A 24,786-nucleotide genomic window follows, 5' to 3' on the forward strand; every position below is an offset into this window, starting at 1 on the left:
TAAATGAGGCCTTAGTACATTGCTGCACTAACAAACACTCTTTAGGGGCTCATTCACAGCTGCTTTGCTCTCTGAAGAGCGACCTGAAGGTAGGCATTTGACAAGCGCTAAGGAGGCATTGTCACCTCAATGCCTGTGTTAACCACCTAAATACCAGACAACCACACCGGAACCACTCGCCAAGCACGACGTGGGGTATCATTTCTACCCCGATAACCAAGCGAAGCTCCGCCGCTGCAGCATGTTTCCACCCCTGGCTGTTGTCTCTGCAGTAAAAACGGGAGCAGTTTAGGGGTGGTAAAAATGCAACTCAACTGCTGGGTGTTAACGACCCCCAAATTGCAAGTGTAAACGAGTCCTAAGCTTAGGCTAGGTTCACACCAACGTGGTGTGGAAAACTCAGAGATCCGTGCGCAATTACTGCACCACAATCAGATCATACCATCCTTGCGATCTGACGTGGGTGTTAGTGCAATCTATACAACACCCCAAACGCAGTGCCTTTGCTGGCACCGGATCGCATGATCGATTTATAACATGCGATCTGCAGTGTGGTTCCAGTGCGGCTGCGTGCGCGATGCGGGGCAATTTGAGCCCATTCAAGATGAATGAGCTCAAATCACACCGCACTAAAGTGCATGTGAATTGAACAGGAATGCAGTACCGTTCCTGTGCGATTCACATGCGTTTCATAGTGTGAACCGAGCCTTAAGCCTCGTACACGTGATCAGATTTTCCGGCAGGAATTGTGTTGACAGACTGTTGGCCTAAAATCCAGTAATTTGTACTCTCCATCGGACAATTGTTGAATGGGAAGCTTATAAATTTTCCGCGGACAAATGTGTGTTGTAGGGTTTTCCGATTGTGTGTACACAAGTCCGTCAGACTAAAGTCCAAAGTACAAACATGCATGCTCAGAATCAATGCTCACCAAACACAACATTAGCAGAAGGTGCCCAAAGGGTGGCGCTAATGAGATGAAAAGCCGCATAGTACATCACTATGTTTGTGTTTGTTGGCCAACAGTTGTATGCCGTTTGTATGCAAGACAAGTTCCTGGCCAACGCGCTTCGGACAAAAGTCTGACGTCTTGTCTGCAAAAAATTAGATCGTGTGTATGAGGCTTAAGGCTGGATTCACACCCATGCATTTTTTGTGCTTTTTGTATTTTGCATATTTGCCCTACAGATTGTGTTCCATAGGAAACCATGTTAAATGGACTGTAGTGCAAATCTGCAAAATGCAAAAAGCACTAAAACTGCATATATGTGAATCCAGCCTAACTGAACTGCTGCACCAACAAACACCCTTTAAGGCCTGGTTCACACCTATGCATTTTTTAGTGCGTTTTCATTTTTGCAGAAACACATTACAGTCCATTTAACATGGATGTAGTTCACATCTGTGCATTTTAAGGACCAGGGACTTTTTTCTGGTTTTTGGTTCCAAAGACTTCACAGGATCAAATACGTGTATTGAAAAACGCAAAATGCACTTGGGATATACAAACATAGGTGTGAACCCAGCCTAAGTCTAGGTTCACATCTATGTGGCTGCACTTGATGCATTTTTCAGGCACGTTTTGCAGTGCGTTTTACGTTTTTAAACCCTCGTTTTTTTAAATGCGTTTTTGCATGCAGTTTTCATGCATTTTGCATTTCACAGTTTTTTTTTTTTCCTCTTGCAAAATGCATAGATGTGAACACGTACCGTAGGAAACCATGTTAAATGGACTGTGCTGGGTTTCTACAAACTTTAGATATGCTTTGAAATTTTAGATATTGCGGATGCCCAATAATTTGCACACCGTGCTTGTTTAGGTGCCGTTCATTTTCAATGGCACCTAAACGAGGGTGCAGTTCTGCTCGTTTTGAAATGTTAGATATTGTGGACGCCCATTAATGTGTCCATGATAATGGGCACAATAAAATAAAATCTTGGTCAAATTGCGGTAACATCTCTGTAAAATCTCTGCAAAATTGCATGCGTTTTCGTCACCATTATCGCTACCTTTTTCTGCCAACACCATTTTCAGCCGATATGTTTCGGCCGCATCTCTATTTATTATTGCTTTGTTTTTCACTCTAGTGCTAAATGACGCTTTCCAGGCGCTTCCTCTGTGCTGGCTTTCTAAACGCATCTCAAACGCACTGTCAAAAAAGCCATAGAGGTGTTTTGTGGCACGTTCGCAGCACGTTTACATTGACATGAATGGAGGTGTTTGGGGAGCAGTAGAGCCAACAAAATGCTACATGCCGGGTACATTTTGGCGTGACGCAAACACAATCGTGTGAACAATGCTCTCCACATAATTGAAACAGAGCGTCGACCGGCGTTCCCGAGGCTTCACTTAGCCAGTGAGCGCCTTTCAACTAATCAATTATTTGTGGCCCAGCCAAGTATCTCTTCTTTTTTCAGGAACGCTGAGCCGGGGCGACATGCAGCTCCCGTAAGCTCTGCGCCTGACACCGCTTCCTCTAGGACCCAGAGGGATGTTGGACTTTCTCCGTTCGCTCTGGCTGTCTTGCTGGCTGTGTTGGAATAAAAGTGTACTATCAGCGCAGCCTTTCATTGAGTGTATTGTTGAAGCAACTGAGTGGGTGCCTTTGTATTAGGAACATTTAAACTTATTTGCCGGGAGTTTGGCGAGGATGGACATCTTCGATCAGGTAAGGGTCCCTTCCTTCCTTTTAAATCTGTTGTGTCTTTTTTTTTGGAACCTATAATGTGTGTTAAGATGTCAACAAATGGTGTCTGTTTTTGTCCCCTTTTTTCCCCTAGCTTGTAGCATCTGGCTCTTTTCGGATAATTAAAGAACCCCTGGCTTTCCTTCGGACCTTGGAATGGGTGAGTTACCGGTTAGACCCCCCCCCCCCCTCCTTTATTTTTTTACATTTGCAGCCCGTTGAACGCCTGGGGTGATATTTGGTAGCTCCTGCTGTCATCATTGAATAGTGTTCCTCTCCGTTGAAGAAGGTGCTGTAGATGGTGACATCTTACATCCATCTAGGCTATAGACCATGATGGACCATCCTGTTGACCATCCATGGTGGAGGTATATAGGGGTTGTGTTGTGTACATCTTACTATGAGCCCCACCAGTGTTGACCATCCGTGGTGGAGGTATATAGGCTGTGTTGTGTACATCTTACTATGAGCCCCACCAGTGTTGACCATCCCTGGTGGAGGTATATAGGCTGTGTTATGTACATCTTACTATGAGCCCCACCAGTGTTGACCATCCATGGTGGAGGTATATAGGCTGTGTTATGTACATCTTACTATGAGCCCCACCAGTGTTGACCATCCATGGTGGAGGTATATAGGTTGTGTTGTGTACATCTTACTATGAGCCCCACCGGTGTTGACCATCCATGGTGGAGGTATATAGGTTGTGTTGTGTAAATCTTACTATGTGCTCCACCAGTGTTGGCCATCCATGGTGGAGGTATATAGGTTGTGTGGTGTACATCTTACTATGAGCCCCACCAGTGTTGACCATCCATGGTGGAGGTATATAGGTTGTGTTGTGTACATCTTACTATGAGCCCCACCGGTGTTGACCATCCATGGTGGAGGTATATAGGTTGTGTTGTGTAAATCTTACTATGTGCTCCACCAGTGTTGGCCATCCATGGTGGAGGTATATAGGTTGTGTGGTGTACATCTTACTATGAGCCCCACCAGTGTTGACCATCCATGGTGGAGGTATATAGGTTGTGTGGTGTACATCTTACTATGAGCCCCACCAGTGTTGACCATCCATGGTGGAGGTATATAGGTTGTGTGGTGTACATCTTACTATGAGCCCCACCAGTGTTGACCATCCATGGTGGAGGTATATAGGTTGTGTTGTGCACATCTTACTATGAGCCCCACCGGTGTTGACCATCCATGGTGGAAGTATATAGGTTGTGTGGTATATATCTTACTATGAGCCCCACTGGTGTTGACCATCCATGGTGGAGGTATATAGGTTGTGTTGTGTACATCTTACTATGAGCCCCTGTTTGTTAGCATGTGTGCCCACTTCTCAGTAGCTTTTGTTGAACATCAAAGCCCCCCTGATCCGTCACGTATGGTATGGTACACATAGATAGCGTCAGCTACTTTTATCTCTAGCCAAGCAGGCACTTTCTGCTGGAAATAGGTTAGGAGAACATATAAAGAATCCGAGAGATGCTCAGCGGTTCACTATATACATTCACATGACGTCATCCCAGCTGAGCTTCAGCAGCACAGACAGGTGTCGTTGGGGGGTATAGAGAATGCTAACAGAGCAAGAGGCTGTGTTGTGAAGAGTGCAGATGCTGCAGAACCTCTTTGAAGGCTGTTGGCAGCAGATTACGGTCAGGTAATAGAAAATGATCAGCTAGTCGTTGAGTGAGGTTCTCCTACTTCTGACATACACATGTGCAATGTATAGCAAAGTAGAGTATGATATGGAAAAATCACACAGTCTCGAATTTGATTATTTTTGTTAAACCAATTAGCCCCGGTTCACACCAATACGGTGCAAATTGGGTGCGACTAGATCTCAATGTGAATTCTGCTTAGCATGTGCGGTTTCCATGCGAACTTAAGCCTCGTACACACGATCAGATTTTCTGAGGGGAATTGTGTGTTGACAGACTGTTGGCCTAAAATCCGACCGTTTGTACGTTCCATCGGACAATTGTTGTCAGATTTTCCAAGAACAAATGTTGGATGGTAGGCTTTTAAATTTTGTGATTGTGTCTGTCAGACAAAAGTCCAAAGTTCAAACACGCATGCTCGAAATTAATGCTCACCAAACACAACATTAGCAGAAGGTGCCCAGAGGGTGGAGCTAAAGAGCTGAAAAGCCATGTAGTACATCACTACGTTCGTGTTTGTTGGCCGACAATTGCGTACCGTCTGTATGCAAGACAAGTTCATAGTCAAGTCTAACACCAAAAAATTTGATTGTGTGTATGAGGCTTAAGTGTGATTTTTTGAGCGTAGTGGTCACATCTGCAATTTTATTTTCTATAAAATCTAGGCAAAAAATAAAACTATTCGCAGTGATGTGAACAAAGGACTGCGATTTCTATCCGGTCCCATAGAAGTCTATGGAGCTGAAATTCGCACTAAACTCGCATTATTTATTTATTATTGAACTGGATGAAATTGGCCTTGCATATATGTGAACAGCCTTCAATGGAAACAATGCTTTCTTTTATATGAAAAATGTGAATTTATGCTTTTCGAAACGCATCTGATCCGCATAGAATTCGTTATAGGCATGCGCACAGGGTCACCTAATAACCCAGTATTGCGCAGATTCCCCCTAGTTAGACCCTTGTTTTTTCACCAAAGCCACCTAAGAGGGCTCCTAAAAACAATTGTAAAAAAAATAAAAATAAAATAATAAAATTGTAAAAAAAATTAAATAAAATAATAAAATTGTAAAAAAATTTTTAATAAAATAATAAAATTGGAAAAAAAATAAAAACGACTAACACCGTCCACTGCTCTACTAACACCAATCCCTGCTCTACTGACACCGGCAGTATACACATGCGTGCGTGCGCTCACACACACGCATGTGTGTTTGAGCTTTAGGGCGCCCGCCCTAATGCAATAGGCTGCGCACACCTTTGGAATTCCTGTGAACCAGGGCTGAATCTACACAGGCAGATGTATCATCTAAAACTGCCGGTGGGAAGATCTGTATCACAAATAGGGGGAGATTTACTAAAACTGGAGCACACAGAATATGGTGCGGCTGTGCATGGTAGCCAATCAGCTTCTAGCTTCAGCTTGTTCAATTACGTTTTGACAATAAAACCTGGAAGCTGATTGGTTGCTCTGCACAACTGCACCAGATTCTGTGTACACCAGTTTTAGTAAATCTCCCCCATTGTGTGTTAATTGCTGATATAGATAAAGGATGGTAATGGGGAGCAAGCAACAGAGGACACATGTGTGGAGTAATGCTGGTTATAGATGGATCAACATTTGACTGGTTCAGTGGGGACCGGACTAATTTTTGATCCATCTATAGCCGTTCCCGCTCGACAGAAGACAATCTGACGGACGACTTTCGTTGAATATGATGTTGGAAATGTTTTATTTGATCAGCAGCTTCAGTGCTGATCAGTGTATTCTGACAGCGGAGGAGTCCCTGCTGTCAGAATACAATAAACACAGCAGGGGGGGATACCTCTATCCACTTCACTTGTGTAGATCTGGGGAATTCGATCCATCTATGGTCAGCCTAAGTTTTGTTCCCTTTTTTGCGCTGGAAGGAAACGGTTGGCTATCGCTTAGGTTGGCCACTTCTAATGACTACTGGCAGTAAGCTATAAAACAAATAGCGTGACATTTACTGATATAGGTAAAGGATGGCAATGGGGAGCAAGCAACAGAGGGCGCCTCATCTAAGTGCAAATTATATATACAAGTGAGATTATAAATGGAAATATTGTAAGGGTCAGTTCACACCATAGAAACGCAGTTCGGATGCATTCCAGAGAATTGTGTCTGCATGCGTGTTTTTGATGCAGTCCAATGCCTTTTTCCTCCTTTTTTTCTTAACCTTAAATAAGAACATGTGCGTTCCAATGCATTTTTGATGCATTTTACAGTGTACCAGTACAGTCCAGTCCAGGAAAAATGCAGCATGTTCTACTTTTTTTTCTGGAACTGGAAGCACTGGTGTGAACTATGCCATTAAAAACCATACGACCTACTTTCCAATGTGTTTTTGATGCAGAAAAAAAACACACTGGACTGCATGTGGTGTGAACTGGCCCTCAATGTTGGTAGTATTGATATCATCCCTAAACCTCCAAGGAGCTGCACACATCAGCAGGTGAGCGCCTGGTGTAGACAGAGTTGTGCTGGATGTCAGACTGCATAGGCGTGCGCAAAGGGTGTGTCGTATGTACATTAGCACACCCTAATCAGCCCATGCAGCACAGATTCCCCTTGCTGGACCCCCCCCCCCCCCCCCAGCTCTGCTGGCTTCCCTCCTTTCCTCTTCCGCAAGCTGCTGCTGCTACTGATCGCTCACTGTGTTCATCCAGAACTGAAGCCCAGTAAACTGTGATTACTATACTTCAGTTTGTGAATGATCAGGAACCCGCTCAGCACAGTACTGTCCAGTGCAGATGAAGCTGGGGGGGGGGGCTTCAAATCTAAAAAAAAAAAAAAAAAAAATTATAAAAATTAATAAAAATAAAAAAGATATTGCAAAAAAGAATGAAGAAAAAGAAATTTGTAAAAAATTATTAAAAGTAAAATAATAAAAATAAAAAACACTGACACTAACCATGTTTTAATACATTTTAAAATGTGTGTGTGTATATATTTTGGGGGTTATTTACTAAAGGAAAATCCACTTTGCACTGCAACTGCACTTGAAAATAAAGTAAGTAAAGTCGCTGTAGATCCGAGGGGGACATGCAAGGTAAATAAAAAACAGCATTTTAGCTTGCACATGATTGGATGATAAAATCAGCAGAGCTTCCCATCATTTCAGATCTACTCCTTAGATTTAGAGCGACTGCACTTCTAAGTGCATTTCCAGTGCAAAGTGGATTTGCCTTTCATAAATAACCCCCTTTGTGTATATATATTTTATTTATATATATATATATATATATATATATATATATATATATATATATATATATATATATATATATAAACACACAAACACCCATGTGTGTCTGAGATTTGGGGTGAACACCCTAATGCAAATAGGCTGCACACACTTTTTATCAGACTGTCGGTATGTCATGTGGATAGCAATGAACATATGTGGTGTCATTTTTATTCCCAGCTGAATAGAAAACAATTGGCTATCGGCTGCCCAGAGATTTTCCAGCATGCTGGGAAAATCTCATTGTGTGACAGCAATCACTTCCAACAATTACTAGTGGTAAGATCAACATCACAGACATAGGCATGCACACAGGGTGTGCCGGATGTGCCCAGGCACACCCTAATCACCCCATGTGCATTAGTGTTATGGCTCTGTGTAGCAGCAGGAACATGGGAAAGATCTCCCTCTTACCGGCTCTACCATAAGAGATGTGTCTACGCTCTTCTCTTTCACTGTGCCGGCAGGGAGACCAATGTGCCGGGGTCATATATATATATAATCACACACATACATGTATGTTTGAGGTTTAGGGTGCACACACTAATCCAATAGGCTGTGCACACCTATGATCACAAGTAGTGCGCTATTTGCTGATATAGGTAATGGACGGTGATGCATACGAGTGGTGTAAGTTTTTTTTTTTTCTTTTAAATTAAAGAATTGTCTGCATAAAGATTCTCCAGCATGCTGGGAAATCTCATTGTGGGAGAGCAATTACTTCTGATTGCTGCCAGCACATCTAGACCAGATCCGCATGTGCAAAAGGGCTTAAAGTGTTTGTTACCCCAACATTTCATATTCCTGATATGTGACTGCTGTACCATGCAGTTGTATGAGAACGTTTCCTGTTCTCTTTGTATTGCTTCCTTTGTGTGAAATCCCAGGTGATCCGGCCAGTCCCTCTGCTTTCCTACTATAAACTGACCACACTAAGCAGGAGAGAACACCGTGGTCAGTTCTCTAGTTATGTTCAGATTTTTCCTGACACCCCCCCCCTGCTGCACAGCCATTCACTGGGAAGCACAGTGTGCTGCTGTTTCTCCTCCCCCAGCTCTTATGCAGCTGAGAACAGGGTATGTGATCACTTATAAAAAAAGAGAAAACACGGTATTTATAATTAATTTTTTATTTATTTATATCTATACAAAAAAGTTTTGCCTTTCATTTCAATTTTAAACTGAATGGGTTGTTTTACAAGGTGATTGTTTACAATTGCTTGCTTTTATTAGTTTGTGTATATAACCATCTCTGTGATGTGGAGTGAAATGGGAGGCCATTTTTTTATTGTTTTAAAGGAAACTTGTTATAAATGAAAATATCTTCTTTAGAAAAGGCCAGTTTTCTGGCTGTCAGGCTGATCGAATGGCTTCAAGTGCTTCTGGGCCAGTTCACACCACACGCAGTCCTGTGCGTGACTGGTCTCAGGTGATAGAGAGGAAATAAATCCTCCTACATAAGTTGTACCTGTCTATCTGCCACCATCTCTTCTCTATATCCAGTCTGAATTATAAAGCTTGTCTGAGAGTTCAGAAAAAGTGGGTGGAGAGCTGGTTACACTCTAAGGTGCTCAGTGAGGAGAGCTCTGAGAGCTGATTGGAGGGAAGGGACCCCCCCCCTTCACACAGGAACAGAGAAATCAGCTATAGATCCCTCCCCTATCACCTTTTTTCTCTTGGTGTCAGGAAAATTTGTCAGAAGTGATTCCTATTGATAACAGCAGACAGAAATTACACTTTGTGCTCTTAATAGTACACACTATAGAGAGATATGCTTTATTCATATTTAATGTCTGAGGTTTACATATACCGGTACATAGCCTTTCCAGATTTAATGCTATTTATTCATAAAAAAAAAGTTTTTCTGGAGAATACCCCATAACGGGCACTAGATGGAGCTTGTGACAGGAAATGAATACATATTTGCTATGACTGTCAGCTCCATCTAGTGGCCATAATGAGGTATTTTCTTGAACCACTTTTTTTAATGAATGAATGTCATTCAACCTGCAGAGGAGATAGCCTGAGAACATTTGATCAAGCTGGGTATAGGAACACAGTGGCTTTATATTTTGTTATATTAAGGATTAAACATCACATATATTGCAATATTAGGCAGATTGTATTCTTCTTTTAATTGTTATTTTTATATTAGTGTTATGTATTGATGTTGTGCCCTATAATATTTTTGGCTTTTCATGCTTTTCTACTGTTTTTATTAGGGTTTTGTAGCAGATGTATAATTCTGAGCCCTCTGTACACAAGGAATATTTCACCCACTTACATCCCTGAGAAGTTGCTACTCCTATGACACCATAGCCAAATGAATGCCCAATACTCTTCTGACCTCTGCTAAGCTGGCTGCTATTATTTTATGGAGTGCATGGACAGTAAGGGCTTGTTCATACGTGTGATCTGGGGTGGTAAAAGGAGGTGGTTGAGCCACATTTTTACCAACCCTAACCACCTACCTATGAAATACAGCCACTCAGGGCTGTACCCATGACAAACACTAGTTGGAGCTGATAATAGCAAATAAATGCATATTTGCTATGACTATCAGCTCCATCTAGTGGCCATAATGAGGTATTTCCCTGAACCATACTTTTTTGTGAATGAATAACATTTAACCCGTAGAGGTGTAATCGCACACAACAGTTGTACGTACAGTTTGAAAAAAGTCCTTAAGATGGCTATTCATGTTAGTTCAGGTTTATGCATGTGTTATTTTGCTGCACCTCTGAAAAACAATCCGCGTTTGGGTTGCTTTTCAGAAGAGTTTGACAGATGGTAAGGAAGCAATATGATGCATTGCACATGGTTGTGGAGTGTTTATAGCACATCCCTTTGGGGGGACAGGCAGGATCATTTTTTCTGCAGCTGCAAAGGAACCTGACTGCGGCATGTAAACACCCCTATCCGCTGTCTTTGCTGCTTAAGGGGGCACTAAAAATGTGGCTCAATTGTGTGTGTGTGTTTTTTTTTTTTTTAACATCCCCAATTACAAGTTTAAATTAGCCCTTATAATTTTCTGCCGGCTGAACAAGAAAAATCTTTTGATTCCCCCATCCACACTAAACGGCGTGGATGGACGACCCTACAGTGCCAACTATTGTATTCTGACAGCCACAGCAACCATGGCTGCCTGAATACCCAAAAAAGAGTGCCTGCATCTGATTGGGCGCAGCCGAGAAATTTCCAACCGGCTTGTTTTCCAAAAGTTTCTTTGATAAATTTTACTTTTGTGAAGTCGGGGGTGGCCAATAGGGCCACCCACAGAAATAATTGTGGGCAATTCAGCAGGAATCATCTGAAAATCCATCCGTATAATAGCCAGCTTTAGGCTGGCCATACATTATACAATTTTCTTGTACAATTTTACTTCAGATTTACCAAAATCATATAATATGAGGTCAGACCTAAACACTTTCAATTGGTATATAATCAGGCAGGACCTGGTACTACATAGTTGAAGGTAAATCTAAAAAAAATTGAACAAGAAAATGGTATAATGTATGGCCAGCTTTATTAGTGTGATGAATTTGATGATAGATTCATACATATGAGATAGATAGATAGATAGATAGATAGATAGATAGATAGATAGATAGATAGATAGATAGATAGATACAAAGAGATAGATAGATAGATAGATAGATAGATAGATAGATAGATAGATAGATAGATAGATAGATAGATAGATAGATAGATAGATTGATAGATAGATAGATAGATAGATAGATAGATTGATAGATTGATAGATAGATAGATAGATAGATACAAAGAGATAGATAGATAGATAGATAGATAGATAGATAGATAGATAGATAGATACAAAGAGATAGACAGATAGATAGATAGATAGATAGATAGATAGATAGATAGATAGATAGATAGATAGATACAAAGAGATAGATAGATAGATAGATAGATAGATAGATACAAAGAGATAGATAGATAGATAGATAGATAGATAGATAGATAGATAGATAGATAGATAGATAGATAGATAGATACAAAGAGATAGATACAAAGAGATAGCGCTGATCGATAGAGAACGCCGGTAGATTTTTATGAGAAAGATATAAGGATTAGATTGATAGAAAATCTTTTCTTATTCCTATAATTACAGAGGGATTTGTTGGTAGACCTCCCTATAATTATTTGGTGTGGTGCGTCTATTACGGCAGAACAATGAAGAAGATATGTAATTGGCTGGCTGAACAATGTCACTGTTTATTTCTCTGATCTTTATCCGTGGTGATATCTGCAGGTCACATGACTTCCATCGCCAGTAGGGCTGAAGTCCCGCAGAATGCAGCTGAACGGAAAGTTCAGAGCACGTCATATGGCATTAATCAGACTTTCTTAGCTAGGGACATACTGGATATCTACAGGGTGGGATGTGGAAATAGAGCAAAGCTGTGTATAGGAGCAAAGTGGTTTTATTTATCTTATTATTTTATTGGAGATTACACATCACATTTATTGCAAGATTAGACAGATTTTATTCTTCTTTTAATTATTATTTTTATATTGGTGTTAGTTTTTATATTAGTATTATTATGTATTTAAGTTGTGACTTATGATATTTTTGTTATACTATGTTATGCTGTTTTATTAGGATTTGGCAGCAGATGTATAATTCTGAACCCTCTGTACACAAGGGATATTTCACCCACATGAAAACTATGAAACCATGGCCAAATTAATGCCCAATACTCTTCTCACCTCTGCTAAGCTTGCTGCTATTATTTTAGGGGGTGCTCGGACAGTAATCGCTTGTTCATACATGCAGTCAGGGGTGGTATAAGGAGGTGGCTGAGCCACAGTTTTACCACCCCCAACCACCTACCTAGGAAATACAGCCACCTAATGTGGCTCATTCATGTAAATGGGGGCCACACTGCAACTGCCCAACAGCCATGCACATGGTTGCAGCGTGGTGGGTCAATAGTTTGAGGGTTGAAGTACGCAGTGGGGGGCCCTGCAATAAATGCTTAGAGGCCCCAGCTCAGTCTGACAAGGTCGGATGAATATAATGCTGCTGACTGGTGGAGAAAGGTTTGTCCAGACCCAAAGCACGCAGTAGAAGAGATAGCCCAGTCATCGCACACCTCACCCAGCCCGAGTGGTTAGCAGATAAAAGCAGCCTCAGCTCAATTCATCCAGGCCATGTCCTCAACATGTTTCACCCTGCCCCCATGATTAAGTCTAAGGGCGGGGTGAAACATGTTGGAGGCGTGGTCTGGATAAATCAAGCTGAGACTGCTTATAACTGCTAACCACTTGGGCCGGGCAAAACCCACGTGAGGAGGCAACATATCGCCTCCTCACCACCTGTCAAACACCTTCTGAAAAGCGTTCCATCATAGATACATTTTTAGAGGGGCAGAAGTATAGCCACACATAGTAACAAGCCCTAAAGAGGACTACATTAAAGTGGTTGTATACTCATTTTTTTTACTTTTACCTACAGGAAAGCCTATAGTAAGTCTTACATGTAGGTAAAAAAAATATCTCCTAAACCTGTACGGTTTAGGAGATATTCCCCTCGGTTTGCGCCGCTGACTGCAGCGGCGCATGCGCACAAGGGGATTCTCGGCTGAAAGTCCGGCAGTGGCCGGACCCGGCCGGGATGAAATCTCCCGCGCACAGCGATATCCGGCGCTGTGAGTGGCCGGAGCCGCGATACCCGGAAGAAATGCATGTCAGCTCCCTCGGCGTGGATCGGGCCAGATGTCTGGGCCTCGTTCTAAGGTAAGTATTTCATAATGAGCTAGTATGCGGTGCATACTAGCTCATTATGCCTTTTGCTTTGCAGGTGGTAAAAAAAGAAATAAAAAATTAGTGGGTTTACTACCGCTTTAAAGGATATTCAACCATAAAAGGTCAAAAGAGGGACATTTTTTGTGTTTTGAAGGCATCTCTGCAACCTTGGTCTTATTTCTAAATGCACACCTCCCAGTTTTAGAACTTAAAAAAGATGGACACCTTGGGACAGTGAAGACAGGCAGCACACCGCATCAAAAATGGGCCTGATTGAATTGCTCTTTATCATGTGGTATTTTGACAGTGACAAATGGCTATTCTTAAGGACATTCACCCATAAAGTTGTTGGAAGATGGAACGTGCGAGCGCGAATTTAGAAATTGTTAGAAAATAAAGAAACCAAACAAAACGAAACTAATCTTTCCATTCTGCACACGTCTAGCGACTTTGTAGAGCACAAACAAAACAATCACATTTGTCAAAGCCAAAGTTGTAACAAACTCACATTAAAATCACATCAAAGTCGCATGGTAAAGTCGCAATAGAAATTTCATGATATTTAATTCGTACAAGTGTGAATGGACACTTATAAAGACTACAAAGTTGTTTTAGAGGGCTGTCAGAAAATTTAGGCTTTTGCAGAGAACTGTTAGCCCTTGTACACACGGTCGGAAATTCCGACAGAAAATGTCCGATCAGACCGTGTTGTCGGATAATCCAACCGTGTGTGGGCTCCATCGGACATTTTCCCTCGGAATGTCCAACCAACAAAGTTTGAGAGCTGGATATTAAATTTTCCGACAACATGATCCGATAGGACTTTGTCCGATCGTTTGTAGAGAATTCCGATCGGACAAAGTGCGAAAGTGGATTTTCCGACAACTTTGTCCGACCGTGTGCATGCAACACCAGTTTCGGACAAGATCCGTCGGAAAAAATCAGTCGGATTTTGTTGTCGGAATGTCCGGCATGTGTACAAGGGCTAAGAGATTCTGGGCATGCTGCAGACAGCCCTGGAGATTTTCTGGGCCACTAAGGCAGTCATTAACAAGGAAAGGTACATAGGCCATCACATCAGTCTAAGAAATGAATCAAATCCTATATGTTCTCAGGTGTTTCTGTGACTTCCTTTGACTTGCTTCGGAGTTGCTTCAATTCAACTCTGCAGTATTCAAGTCATTGCTTTATATCGCTTCTGAATTGTTTTTGTAATCACATTGACTTATATGGTAAATGTTAAGTTCGAAAGCCCTTAGGTGCCTGCCTTCACTTCCTGCGAACGGTACCAAGGCTTTGGTTTAAAAACCCCATTTGTGTTTAGTGGGTATTTTCTATAAAGTCTAGTGCAGCACTAAAATTAAAGAACAAGTGCATCAAACAAAAGAACCATAATGAATATGGTGCAAAATAAAAACCTATAAATAAAAATTATGAACAAAAAAAACACTGTAAGCAATTCAAAGGTATGAAAAGTGATTCACACAAAAAATATCTCAATATTCCAGTACAAAAAAATGGACATAAGTGAAAGATTTAATAATTGGATAACCCAGTAAGCTGTAATATTGCTGTACAGAATGAGTCCCAAAAAGTATCAAATTGGTATCACTCGTAAAAGAATATCAAAGAGACTACACCACCAAAGTGTAAGGCTAGTGCCCTACTGCCCATCTGGTGTCCTATTAGACACCAGATGGTGTCTAATAGGACGAAACGTGTTGGTTAGAGTTTGTGTATATGATGTCACTGTGATTTGCTTGTTTCTTTTTTTTTTTCAAATTCTTTATTTATACAAAAATGGAAGCAGTAATAACATTATTACATCACATTCCAACAGGTACATACATAAATCGTTTCTTATAACCTCATTGTTTTAGGGCGGGATTAATATTCCTCAGGTTGTAAAACTATACCTTTTTATCTTTGTTTATCCCTGCCTGTATATCCCTGTTCCTCCCCTATATTTTTTATTTTTTTTACCTAATACCCCTAAAACAAAAACAAATCCTTGTTTATATTGATATTCCATGGTACATGTGGATTAACAGCAAGCACATAGTGTAAAACTGTTTAAAACATTTTATTTAAAAAAACAGGTGTACATTTACACAGGTTCACTTGTAAACAGTGCTGAGAATGTATACCAAATCCAAGGAATATCAATAGAAACCAGCAAATCGCAGTGATGTCATTTACACAAACTTTACCCAATGCGTTTCGTCCTATTGGATATCATCTGGGGTGTCACACCCCAGATGATATCTAGTTTTTTTATACTTGTGAATTGGGAACTTTTCTGATGAGGGTATCCAAATGCGGGGAGCCTGTCCTTTGAGAGGTGGTATCTTCCAACTTGATCTGACATCCATACCAGCCATCACAAGTGTTTTTGATCCTGTTGGAGTGATTTAGATCCTCCACAACACTTGACTCAATACTTTGGTATATGAGTCCACTAATTCTGGTAAGCACATTAGCCTTACACTTTGGTGGTGGATTTTCTTTGATATTCCTTTCACGAGTGATACCAATTTGATTCTTTTTGGGACTCATTCTCTAAAACAGTCCTCAAGGCGCACCAACAGGTCATGTTTTCAGGATTTCCCTCAGATGAAAAGGCTGTGGTAATTACTAAGGCAGTTAAAGTTGATCAAATCACCTGTGCAAAATAATTCAAAGCCTGAACACCTGACCTGTTAGTGCGCCTTGAATACTGGAATTCAGAAACACTACTCTACAGCAAGATTAATGCTTACTTTTCACTTATGTCCATTGTTTTGTACTGGAATATTGAGATATTATTGTGTGGATCACTTTTCACATCTTTGAATGGTTTACAGTGTTTTTTTTTTTTTTTTTGTTTTTACAATTTTCATTTATTGAATTTCCTTTGCCTTTCCATATTCATTATAGTTCTTTTGTTTGATGCACTCATTCTTTAATTTTAGTCCTGCATTATATTGTATATTTATGTTTGATGCACTATTTGTCTAGTGATGTGCTAGCAGCTATGTATATTCTCTAAGCACAGTTTCTGCACAATTTCCAGTGGGTATCGCCTATAGCAAGCAGAATGCTGCTGTATTTATTTGCCTGTATTTATATTTAAGTAATTCTCCCACGATTGTAAAGTCTCTGCTCAAATGTGATTGGGTGCTGTGATGTTCACCATCATGGTGGTCTTAACAAGGATAGATAGTTATGTAGAATCTTCTTCAAGGTCTGGAATTGGGTGTGTCAGAAATGTCTTATTGACTTATGTAAACATGAAATTGCAGACCACTCTATAATCCTCACTCACTGAACCTCTCTTCCTATGAAAGCCATCTTTCTGAAACCTGCTAAATCAGCATTTCCGAAGTGAGAAGGATTTTTACTCTCATCCGGTTATTTTATATGGACACAAAGCTGTACCCAGATGAACATTTCATTGCTGCTTGTTCACTTATTTAGACCAAAGTAAAAAATCCACCTGGCTACTGAAAAAAATCTAAACAAACCCCACTTAAAGAGGAAGTAAACCCATCCATTTCAAAAAGCGTTACATTTCCGGCACGTGCCAGAAACGTAGCACTCCCATTGGTTGGGCTCTCAACCAAACTGTCAAACCATCCAATGGCTGGTGTCATAACTGATCACATGTGCAGCATCATGGTAATTATAAATTGCAACAGAGTCCAAGATGGCAGCTTCCTTGGCTGAAACCGATAGGAGAGTTTACTTCCACTTTAAGTCTTCATTTTGTTTAAACTGTATTCACAGACAGTTTAACTCTTTAATACGACACATAAGTTTATTCCAGTTTAGTTTTATATCAAATAAATGCAGTACAGGGGATGTTTATCCAGTGTAGGAGGACAATGACTTTCTTAAATTATGCTTGGAAAGTGCAATTGGAGTGAGAGGTAAGGCGTGTTTAGCGAAAGACTAAACTAATTTGCCTCAAACAGGAGGGCAAACAAGGGAACATACCAAGTGCACAAAAGTAAACAGGCTTTGTCATAGCTTTGCTATGACTATGGTAGCTGTGACTGCACTACTTACCTTGTTCCCAGCACTGCACACCCCATAGTAGCTCCTTGAATAAGGGATGTGCATAATTCTGAGGTTACCGTCCTAAAACCGTACACCCTTTTACTTCCTTACCAACCTTTGACCAGACAACACAAATTTTTGGAGTCGAATGGCCATAGCAGCCCTTTTTTATTACAACAAATAGAAATACAAAATTCACATTAACAAATAACTTAATGCATATAATACATTCTTACATAACCATATAATCAAATACAAATCAGTTTATTAAACCTTCCTGATCTAGAGGTCTTTGAAGGCAAATTATATATACAACCAAATCATAGTTACATAGTTACATAGTTAGTAAGGTTGAATAAAGACACCAGTCCATCCAGTTCAACCTGAGTGAGTGTCTACAATTGTCCCTATCTCTGTACATTACACACTCACATTGGTCCCTACCCTCAAGGAGCCCACAATCCAAGGTCCCCATTCATATACTAGGGCCAATTTTGGACAGAAGCCAATTAGCCTACCTGCATGTCTTTGGAGTGTGGGAGGAAACCGGAGTACCCGGAGGAAACTCACGCAGTCACAGGGAGAACATGCAAACTCCAAGCAGGTGAAAAAAAAAATTGTTGTATCGGTACACTCCATAAAGGCCCCACGCCGTGTATTACGCAAACTCAGGGACCACCAGTTACTTCCTTCCAGATACAACCAACTACCACCATTGTTACCCCTTTAAGGGGAAGGAAGCCCATAGCTCCACCCCCCCTAAACCTCCATTATTTCCAGCATCGCCTTCAAAGACCCCACAGACCTACTGCTGCTACAACAATATAACAAACCCACAAAATACACCAAGAACCCAAAACACCACCTGTATCAACCACCCCAGGACCCCCATCTCAACCCAACACCACGTCCATAAAATTAGGGAGGGAGGGTGGGAAAAAAACTCCGGCCGGTATGTCCCTGCTCCCGCGACTGCCCGCCGCCTAATGCTACCGCCCCCCTAGCATACTTTTGAAACTTCCCCCACCTGGCCGACCCACCAATCCCCGCTCACCATTGCTCACCCGTGACCACTCCCCACTCCTGACTCCACCTCAATGCCAAACCCCAGTCATGCTGGCCCTCCTCCAATCGTCCCTCTCGCTCCGGGCCACTACCTTCCAAACCTAGATGTTTAGTCTTTCAGGTCAAAGGATATTCAGTATTTTTCAACTCAGAAAACTTAGGACATCCTGTGAGTATGTAATATTATGAATCCAGCCCTAGTTGCTTTGCACTTGCATAAATGTCACCAGGCTTTGGACTCGTGTCACTGGGCAAATGCAACTTGTTTTCTGGTACATTCTGCTTGTATTTGAAATCAACTTGAGGTTCTTCTGAGGTCATTCAGTGTTCAGTGACTGGTGTAGTAATGCCAGTGTTGATATGCTTTGAGCTGCAAATGCAGCATTCTTTAACATCACTTCGCAAAGCTTGAAAGAACATTCAGAATTCACTACAGGTGCATTACCTGAGTGCAATTGCTGGGCAGCATTTAAATTGTTCATCCATGCAGAGAGTTCTAAACAAGCACTACATTTATTCTTGCTGGAGAGGAGACGCTTGAGAGGGGATATGATAGCCATCTACAAATACCTCAATGGTGATCCCAGCATAGGAAAAAAACTTTTCAGGACACGAGGCCACACAATGAGATTGGAGGAGAAACGGTTTAACCATCTTGAACTGCTGTAATATTGGGGGACGTCTAGCTCAATGATGAATGCATTTTCAGTGAGTTCACAGCCAACAGAAACTTCAGTTTAAGGGCATGGTAGCCCACTTTTATTGAAAGTAACAAAAAATAAAAGTTCATACATGCACGGGTTGCCCACACAGGGGTTCTTCTCCCAAAAATGACAACAAAAACAAAATCGCCAAGCCACCTGGCTCTCAAGGCTCACTCAGCCTTGGCCGCAGTACAAAGCTGCGCAGGCCCACTCCTGGCCTCTAGGAAGGGGCTCTCCTGACACTCCAGGCTTTCACACTCCTCCAAGACTCACGGTCCCCTCTGGTCCCCAAGACTCTCTCATCCAGTTGTCTCAGCTATGGTCTCCCCGACTCTCTCAGCTGGCCCAACTCTCTCAATCCACTGACCTGGAACCTCTTCGATATAGCGTGCCATCTCAAGGGTATTGCCTAGGTCAGGGGTCTCCAAACTATGGCCCTCCAGTTGTTCAGGAACTACAATTCCCATCATGCCTAGTCATGTCTGTGGATGTCAGAGTTTTACATTGACCCATGGGATGTGTAGTTCCGCAACAGCTGGAGGGCCGTAGTTTGGAAATCCCTGGCCTAGGTTCTTAAATAGTAGCACACCTCCCTCCTGGCCGCAGCAACTGCTCCAACACCAACTCCTTTCCCACCACCTCTGAGCTATGCTCAGCTCTGCCTTATAATGCGTGTGTGCACCTGGACACACACAAACCTGCAGAACTTCTGGAAAGCCCGGACACATGACTGAAGACCCCCTCTCTCCCAATGCTCTCTGAAGTCTTCAAGTTTTCAGCCCCAATGCAGATTTACAAAATCCAGAGAAAACTTAAAGCATAGCTTTCTCTGCTCACAAATCATCTGCTGGAACTTCTCAAATTGCCTCTTTGAGAGTCCTATGTCCATTTTACCCTCATTTTCACCGAGACAGGGGCTCTCACTCTCACACCGAGTAGGGCGGTTTTTCACTGTCAGGGCAATAAGGATGTGGAACTCTCTTCCACAATTGGTGGTGGCAGCGGGGAGTATGGATATTTCTAAAAGACTCTTGGATGTGCATCTGAAAGAACACAATGTACAGGGATATGGGAATAATTATAGACACAGACACAAGTACACCTAAACAGGTTGAACTGGATGGACTGTTGTCTTTTTTCGACCTTACCTACTATGTAAAATGTAATGCATTGCCACAGTGCTATAGCGTGAATGTGCCCTAAGTGAGGTTTCTGTTCCTTTAGGAAATCAAGGTTTGAAAGGGGCTAAGATGACATCAGTGTATTCACCTTAACCACCTGGCGTGGTGTCTGTTTAGATTTCATCATTCTGTTTTGTGGCCGCTGTAACATTTGTCTTCCTAATATAAAAGCTGCATCATCTGAATGTTCCAGGAGTCAGTCTCCTCTGTAAGTCATTCATGTGTGAGTGTGTTGCTGCACATAGATCATCGCCTATGATGAGTCAGTGGGAATTCTGTCTGTTCAGGGCAGCACTGAGGTGTGATGTGTGCGAATATCAACAGCTCGATGATTCAAGCGGCTGTAACCTCAGATACTTCCTTTACTGAATTCATTCTAGCAGAGGGAAGCATATCTGTAGAGTTGTGTGCAAATTAAAGGGTCATTCCACCCAATGATTTTTTTATTTTTATTGGTAGATGCTTGACCCCTCGCTCCAGCCAAAATATATATATTTTTTTGCTTTGAATAGCTTTTTATTTTTGTCTGTGATTAAACTGGGGAGATTTTTCCCTTACTTCCTGTACCTGTGACACCAGGATGAGAAATGGAAACATTTTCAGAGGTTTAACTCGTTTCCACATTACTTATGTAGCACCCTCTAGTGTGTGCTACTAGTAGTGAAAGTAAGAAAAACAAAAACAAAGCTGGCTCTGGCTTAGACTTGAGTCTTAAATCTGGGTCAGGATCGCTAGAGGCCAGGGCTGGATGACTCATCCTGGCAGCTCTCTGGTGCCCCCCCCTGTTATCTGGAAAATTGGAGAATGTTCTGGAACTAGTGGGCGAAGGTATGGAGGAGCTGCTCTGGATATTTATATGGGCCCTTAGCCAATCCCCAGGTGTGGGCCTGGTAGGTAACTAAGGAAGCCCATTAATAGACATGAGCCATGCCAGCAGGGCAGTCTAGTGAAAGATGGAGAAGCAGTGCTGAGCAGAGGCTGTCGGATGCCCTTGAGGGACCCCTCCCTTGGAGGGACCCCTGCCGGGCTGCAGCTTGGAAGGATCTCACCACAGGAGTCAGTGGGAGGGATTCATGCCATGGAGGCAGTAGAAGAGAACAAAGAAATAGTAGCACACCTCCCTCCTGGCCGCAGCAACTGCTCCAACAGATCAGCATGATGCAGGGACACAATGGGAGAAACTTCAGCTGTAATAGTGCTCTTTTGAAAACTGTATAAAATAAATACTGTCCCGCGATGTCCATTCATCTTGGAACACAGCATCCAAAGACCCGATTAAAAAACAAAAACAAAAAAATGTAAAAAAACTCTGCCTTCTTGGGAGGCTCCCGCTGACTGAAGCCTCTTTGGATGACAAAGATGACCTGGAGTGCCTGGTATAGATTTTGGGGGGACCCCTACACAATTTTATTTTAAAATTTGGGTGCGATTCTCCTTAATATCCATACCAGACCCAAAGGGCCTGGTAATGGACTGGGGGGAACCCATTCCATTTTTTGCAGTGATTTTTATCTATATTGCAGAGACCCGACAATTGATTAGTAGGTTGAAATTACATTTTTTTCCTTTAGAAATGTCATTTTGCTGTGGTACTGTTATAAACACAGGAAAGATGCGCTACTTTACAGGCATACTAAGGACTGCCCCCAGCCATGATATTTAAAAGAATATTTCATTTTTATTGTTTCACTTTAAGCATTATTAAAATCACTGCTTCTGAAAAAAACTTCAGTTTTCAAAACTTTTTTTTTGCATTGATACATGCCCCCTGGGGGACCAGGTCCCCAAACACTTTTTTTATGGCAAGAACTTGCATATAATCCTTTAAAGTTAGCACTTTTGATTTTTCATGTTTGTGTCCCATAGACTTTGACAGTGTTCGTACAATTTTTTTGCCTGTTCGCAAGTTCTGGTGCAAACTGAACCGGGGGGTGTTCGGCTCCTCCCTAGTGGTTTAGAGCCATGGTCTCCAAACCATGTCCCTGGGGCCGGTAGTGGCCATTTGCTTGCCTTTATCCAGCCCTTGAAGCATTATGCTTGCCACTGACGCCAACAATGGAGCCCTAATTCTTCTACTGACACCCACAATGGGGCATAATGTCTTCCACTGACTACAAAAACAGGGCACTATTCCTCCCAAGGACACCTCCTCCTAATACCAAAGATCAGGCATTGTTTACTCCCACTGGGCACACTCTGGCCCCCCTAAAATCTGAATGACCTTAAACTCGCCCTTTCTTAAGAAATTTTGGAGACCCCTAGTTTAGAGGTTACTAATTCCCTTCAACAATTGCTGCCTAGTGGTTCCGAGAAGCAAAGCAGTTGTTGACCTGGGTAGTGCCAGTGACCTGCCAGCTGTCCCTGTGCAGCAGGTCATGGCAACCCCTGGTGCACCCTGGTGGCATTTAGGATGCATGCATAATTTGCTCTAAGACATTTTGTCTGAGAACAAGAGATCGGGGGATCAAGTAGCTCTAAGCCCTTGTACACACGGTCGGAGATTCCGTCGAAATGTGTCCTATCGGACCGTTTTGTCGGATATTCTGACTGTGTGTGGTATGCATGGGACTGTTTCCGTCGGAATATCCGTCGGACCAAATTTTCCAACTTGCTGGAAATATTTTCCGACAACCTGCTCCGATCGGACATACTCCGATCATGTGTAGAGAATTCCGATCGGACAAAGTGCCACGCATGCTCAGATCAAATTCCTACATCAAAGCTATTGGCTAATAGCCTGAACGTAGTCCCATCGTAACGAAATTACGTCATCACGTTCTGAAAGATCGGATTTTCCGACAACTTTGTCCGACCGTGTGTATGCAACAGTTTCGGACAAGATCCGTCGGACAAAATCCAACGGATTTGGTTGTCGGAATCTCCGACCGTGTGTACAAGGGCTTAATCTGTTGGGCCTGGGACAACTGAGCGCCCAGGACATAAATGATGAAAACACTGAACAAGAATAGGTTGCTTATTAGTGATCAGCAACTCATACGAATCACGAATGGGGTGACGTGCCCTTCATGTTCCCTCCCATTTAAACAGAAACCAAATCACTCAATTTGTTGGGTGTTGGGCTGGTGAAGTAACATTGTCACTTTTGCCATTCTATTTGAAGCCAAGAATACAGTGATGAAACAATAAAATGGGATGTGGTCTCCAGTGTGTCCTTCAATGTGTGGTGTGTAATCAAGAACAATCTTTACAGTTCCATTTTCTTTTAAATCTTTTAGAAAATTACACCATATTATCTTCGTTATCACACCTGTGTCCCCAATTACGGATCATTTAGGGAATTTGATGTTTGGATGAAGATCTTATCAGTTTATGAAGCCTTCAGGGCATGTTGGAGCACCGCTGCCAGGAATATGTGAATTTTTAAGACATCTTGGATCTCCTGTGTCTAAAAATGATGCAGCTTAATTAAACTGCTTATGTTTTTTTTGGTGTAGTTTTTAGAATTATTAGTTATGGTAGTTAGCAATTTTTATTTGTTATATGTAGTCTTCTGGAAGCATGGTGTGTAGGAAGGTGTAATTTAGTAAGAGGATCCCCAACATATATATATCAAAATAGATAACATTTCATAGTCTTGACAAATCACAAAAGACTTCAATTGATAACATAAATTACATGGAGCAGAAACACCAACCATATTGGCATGGGTCAGCGAGGCAAAGACCAAATGGTGTTCAATGATAAATTTCCTAAAACCTGACACAGTCGCTGATAGCCCTTCGGACCGTCTTGTCGGATAATCCGACCGTGTGTGTTGGCTCCATCGGACTGTTTCTGTCGGAATATCCGACCGACAAAGTTTTAGAGCCGGGCTATAAAATTTTACGACAACATGATCCGATCGTTTGTAGAGAATTCCGATCGGACAAAGTGCCACGCATGCTCGGATCAAATTTCTAGACCAAAGCTATTGGCTACTAGCCTGAACGTAGTCCCGTCGTAACGAAATAACTTCATCACGTTCCGAATGATCGGATTTTCTGACAACTTTGTCCGACTGTGTGTATGCAACACCAGTTTCGGACAAAATCCGTCGGACAAAATCCGACGGATTTTGTTGTCGGAATGTCTGACCGTGTGTACAAGGGCTTAGAGATATTTGGCAACCATAAATGTCATTTTATGTTATTTCTCTGTACTTGTTAAATTGTGTCTGCTTTGTGTCTGCTTTCTTGCAGTTGATAAACAAATAAAAGCATGGACATACCCATAGACGTCTTGTACGTCACCACGTCCCCACGTTCGTAATTTTTGGCCAACATTTGTGTGTATGCAAAATAAGTTGGAGCAAACATCCTTCGAACAGAATTTCACGGTTTTGTTGTCGGAAAGTCTGTGCGTATGGGGAATTAGAGTAACTTTTATATTTTAGAATGGGGTGCC

At 41.9% G+C, this 24,786-nt stretch overlaps 1 protein-coding gene across 1 annotated transcript in view; it reads left to right on the forward strand.

Moving 5' to 3' along the window:
* Positions 1–2,505: 2,505 nt before the first annotated feature.
* SYNPR (synaptoporin) overlaps positions 2,506–24,786 on the forward strand; it is a 360,670-nt gene continuing 338,389 nt past the window's right edge. The window contains exons 1-2 of the mRNA XM_077451936.1: positions 2,506–2,669; positions 2,782–2,847. Of these exons, the coding sequence (XP_077308062.1) occupies positions 2,652–2,669; positions 2,782–2,847 (84 nt within the window). The 5' untranslated portion in view covers positions 2,506–2,651. The remainder of the gene's footprint in view (positions 2,670–2,781; positions 2,848–24,786) is intronic.

The sequence above is a fragment of the Lithobates pipiens genome, unplaced genomic scaffold (assembly GCF_037356315.1).
Source record: "Lithobates pipiens isolate NorthernLeopardFrog02 unplaced genomic scaffold, aLitPip1_a1.2 Scaffold_23, whole genome shotgun sequence".
Taxonomy (NCBI): domain Eukaryota; kingdom Metazoa; phylum Chordata; class Amphibia; order Anura; family Ranidae; genus Lithobates; species Lithobates pipiens.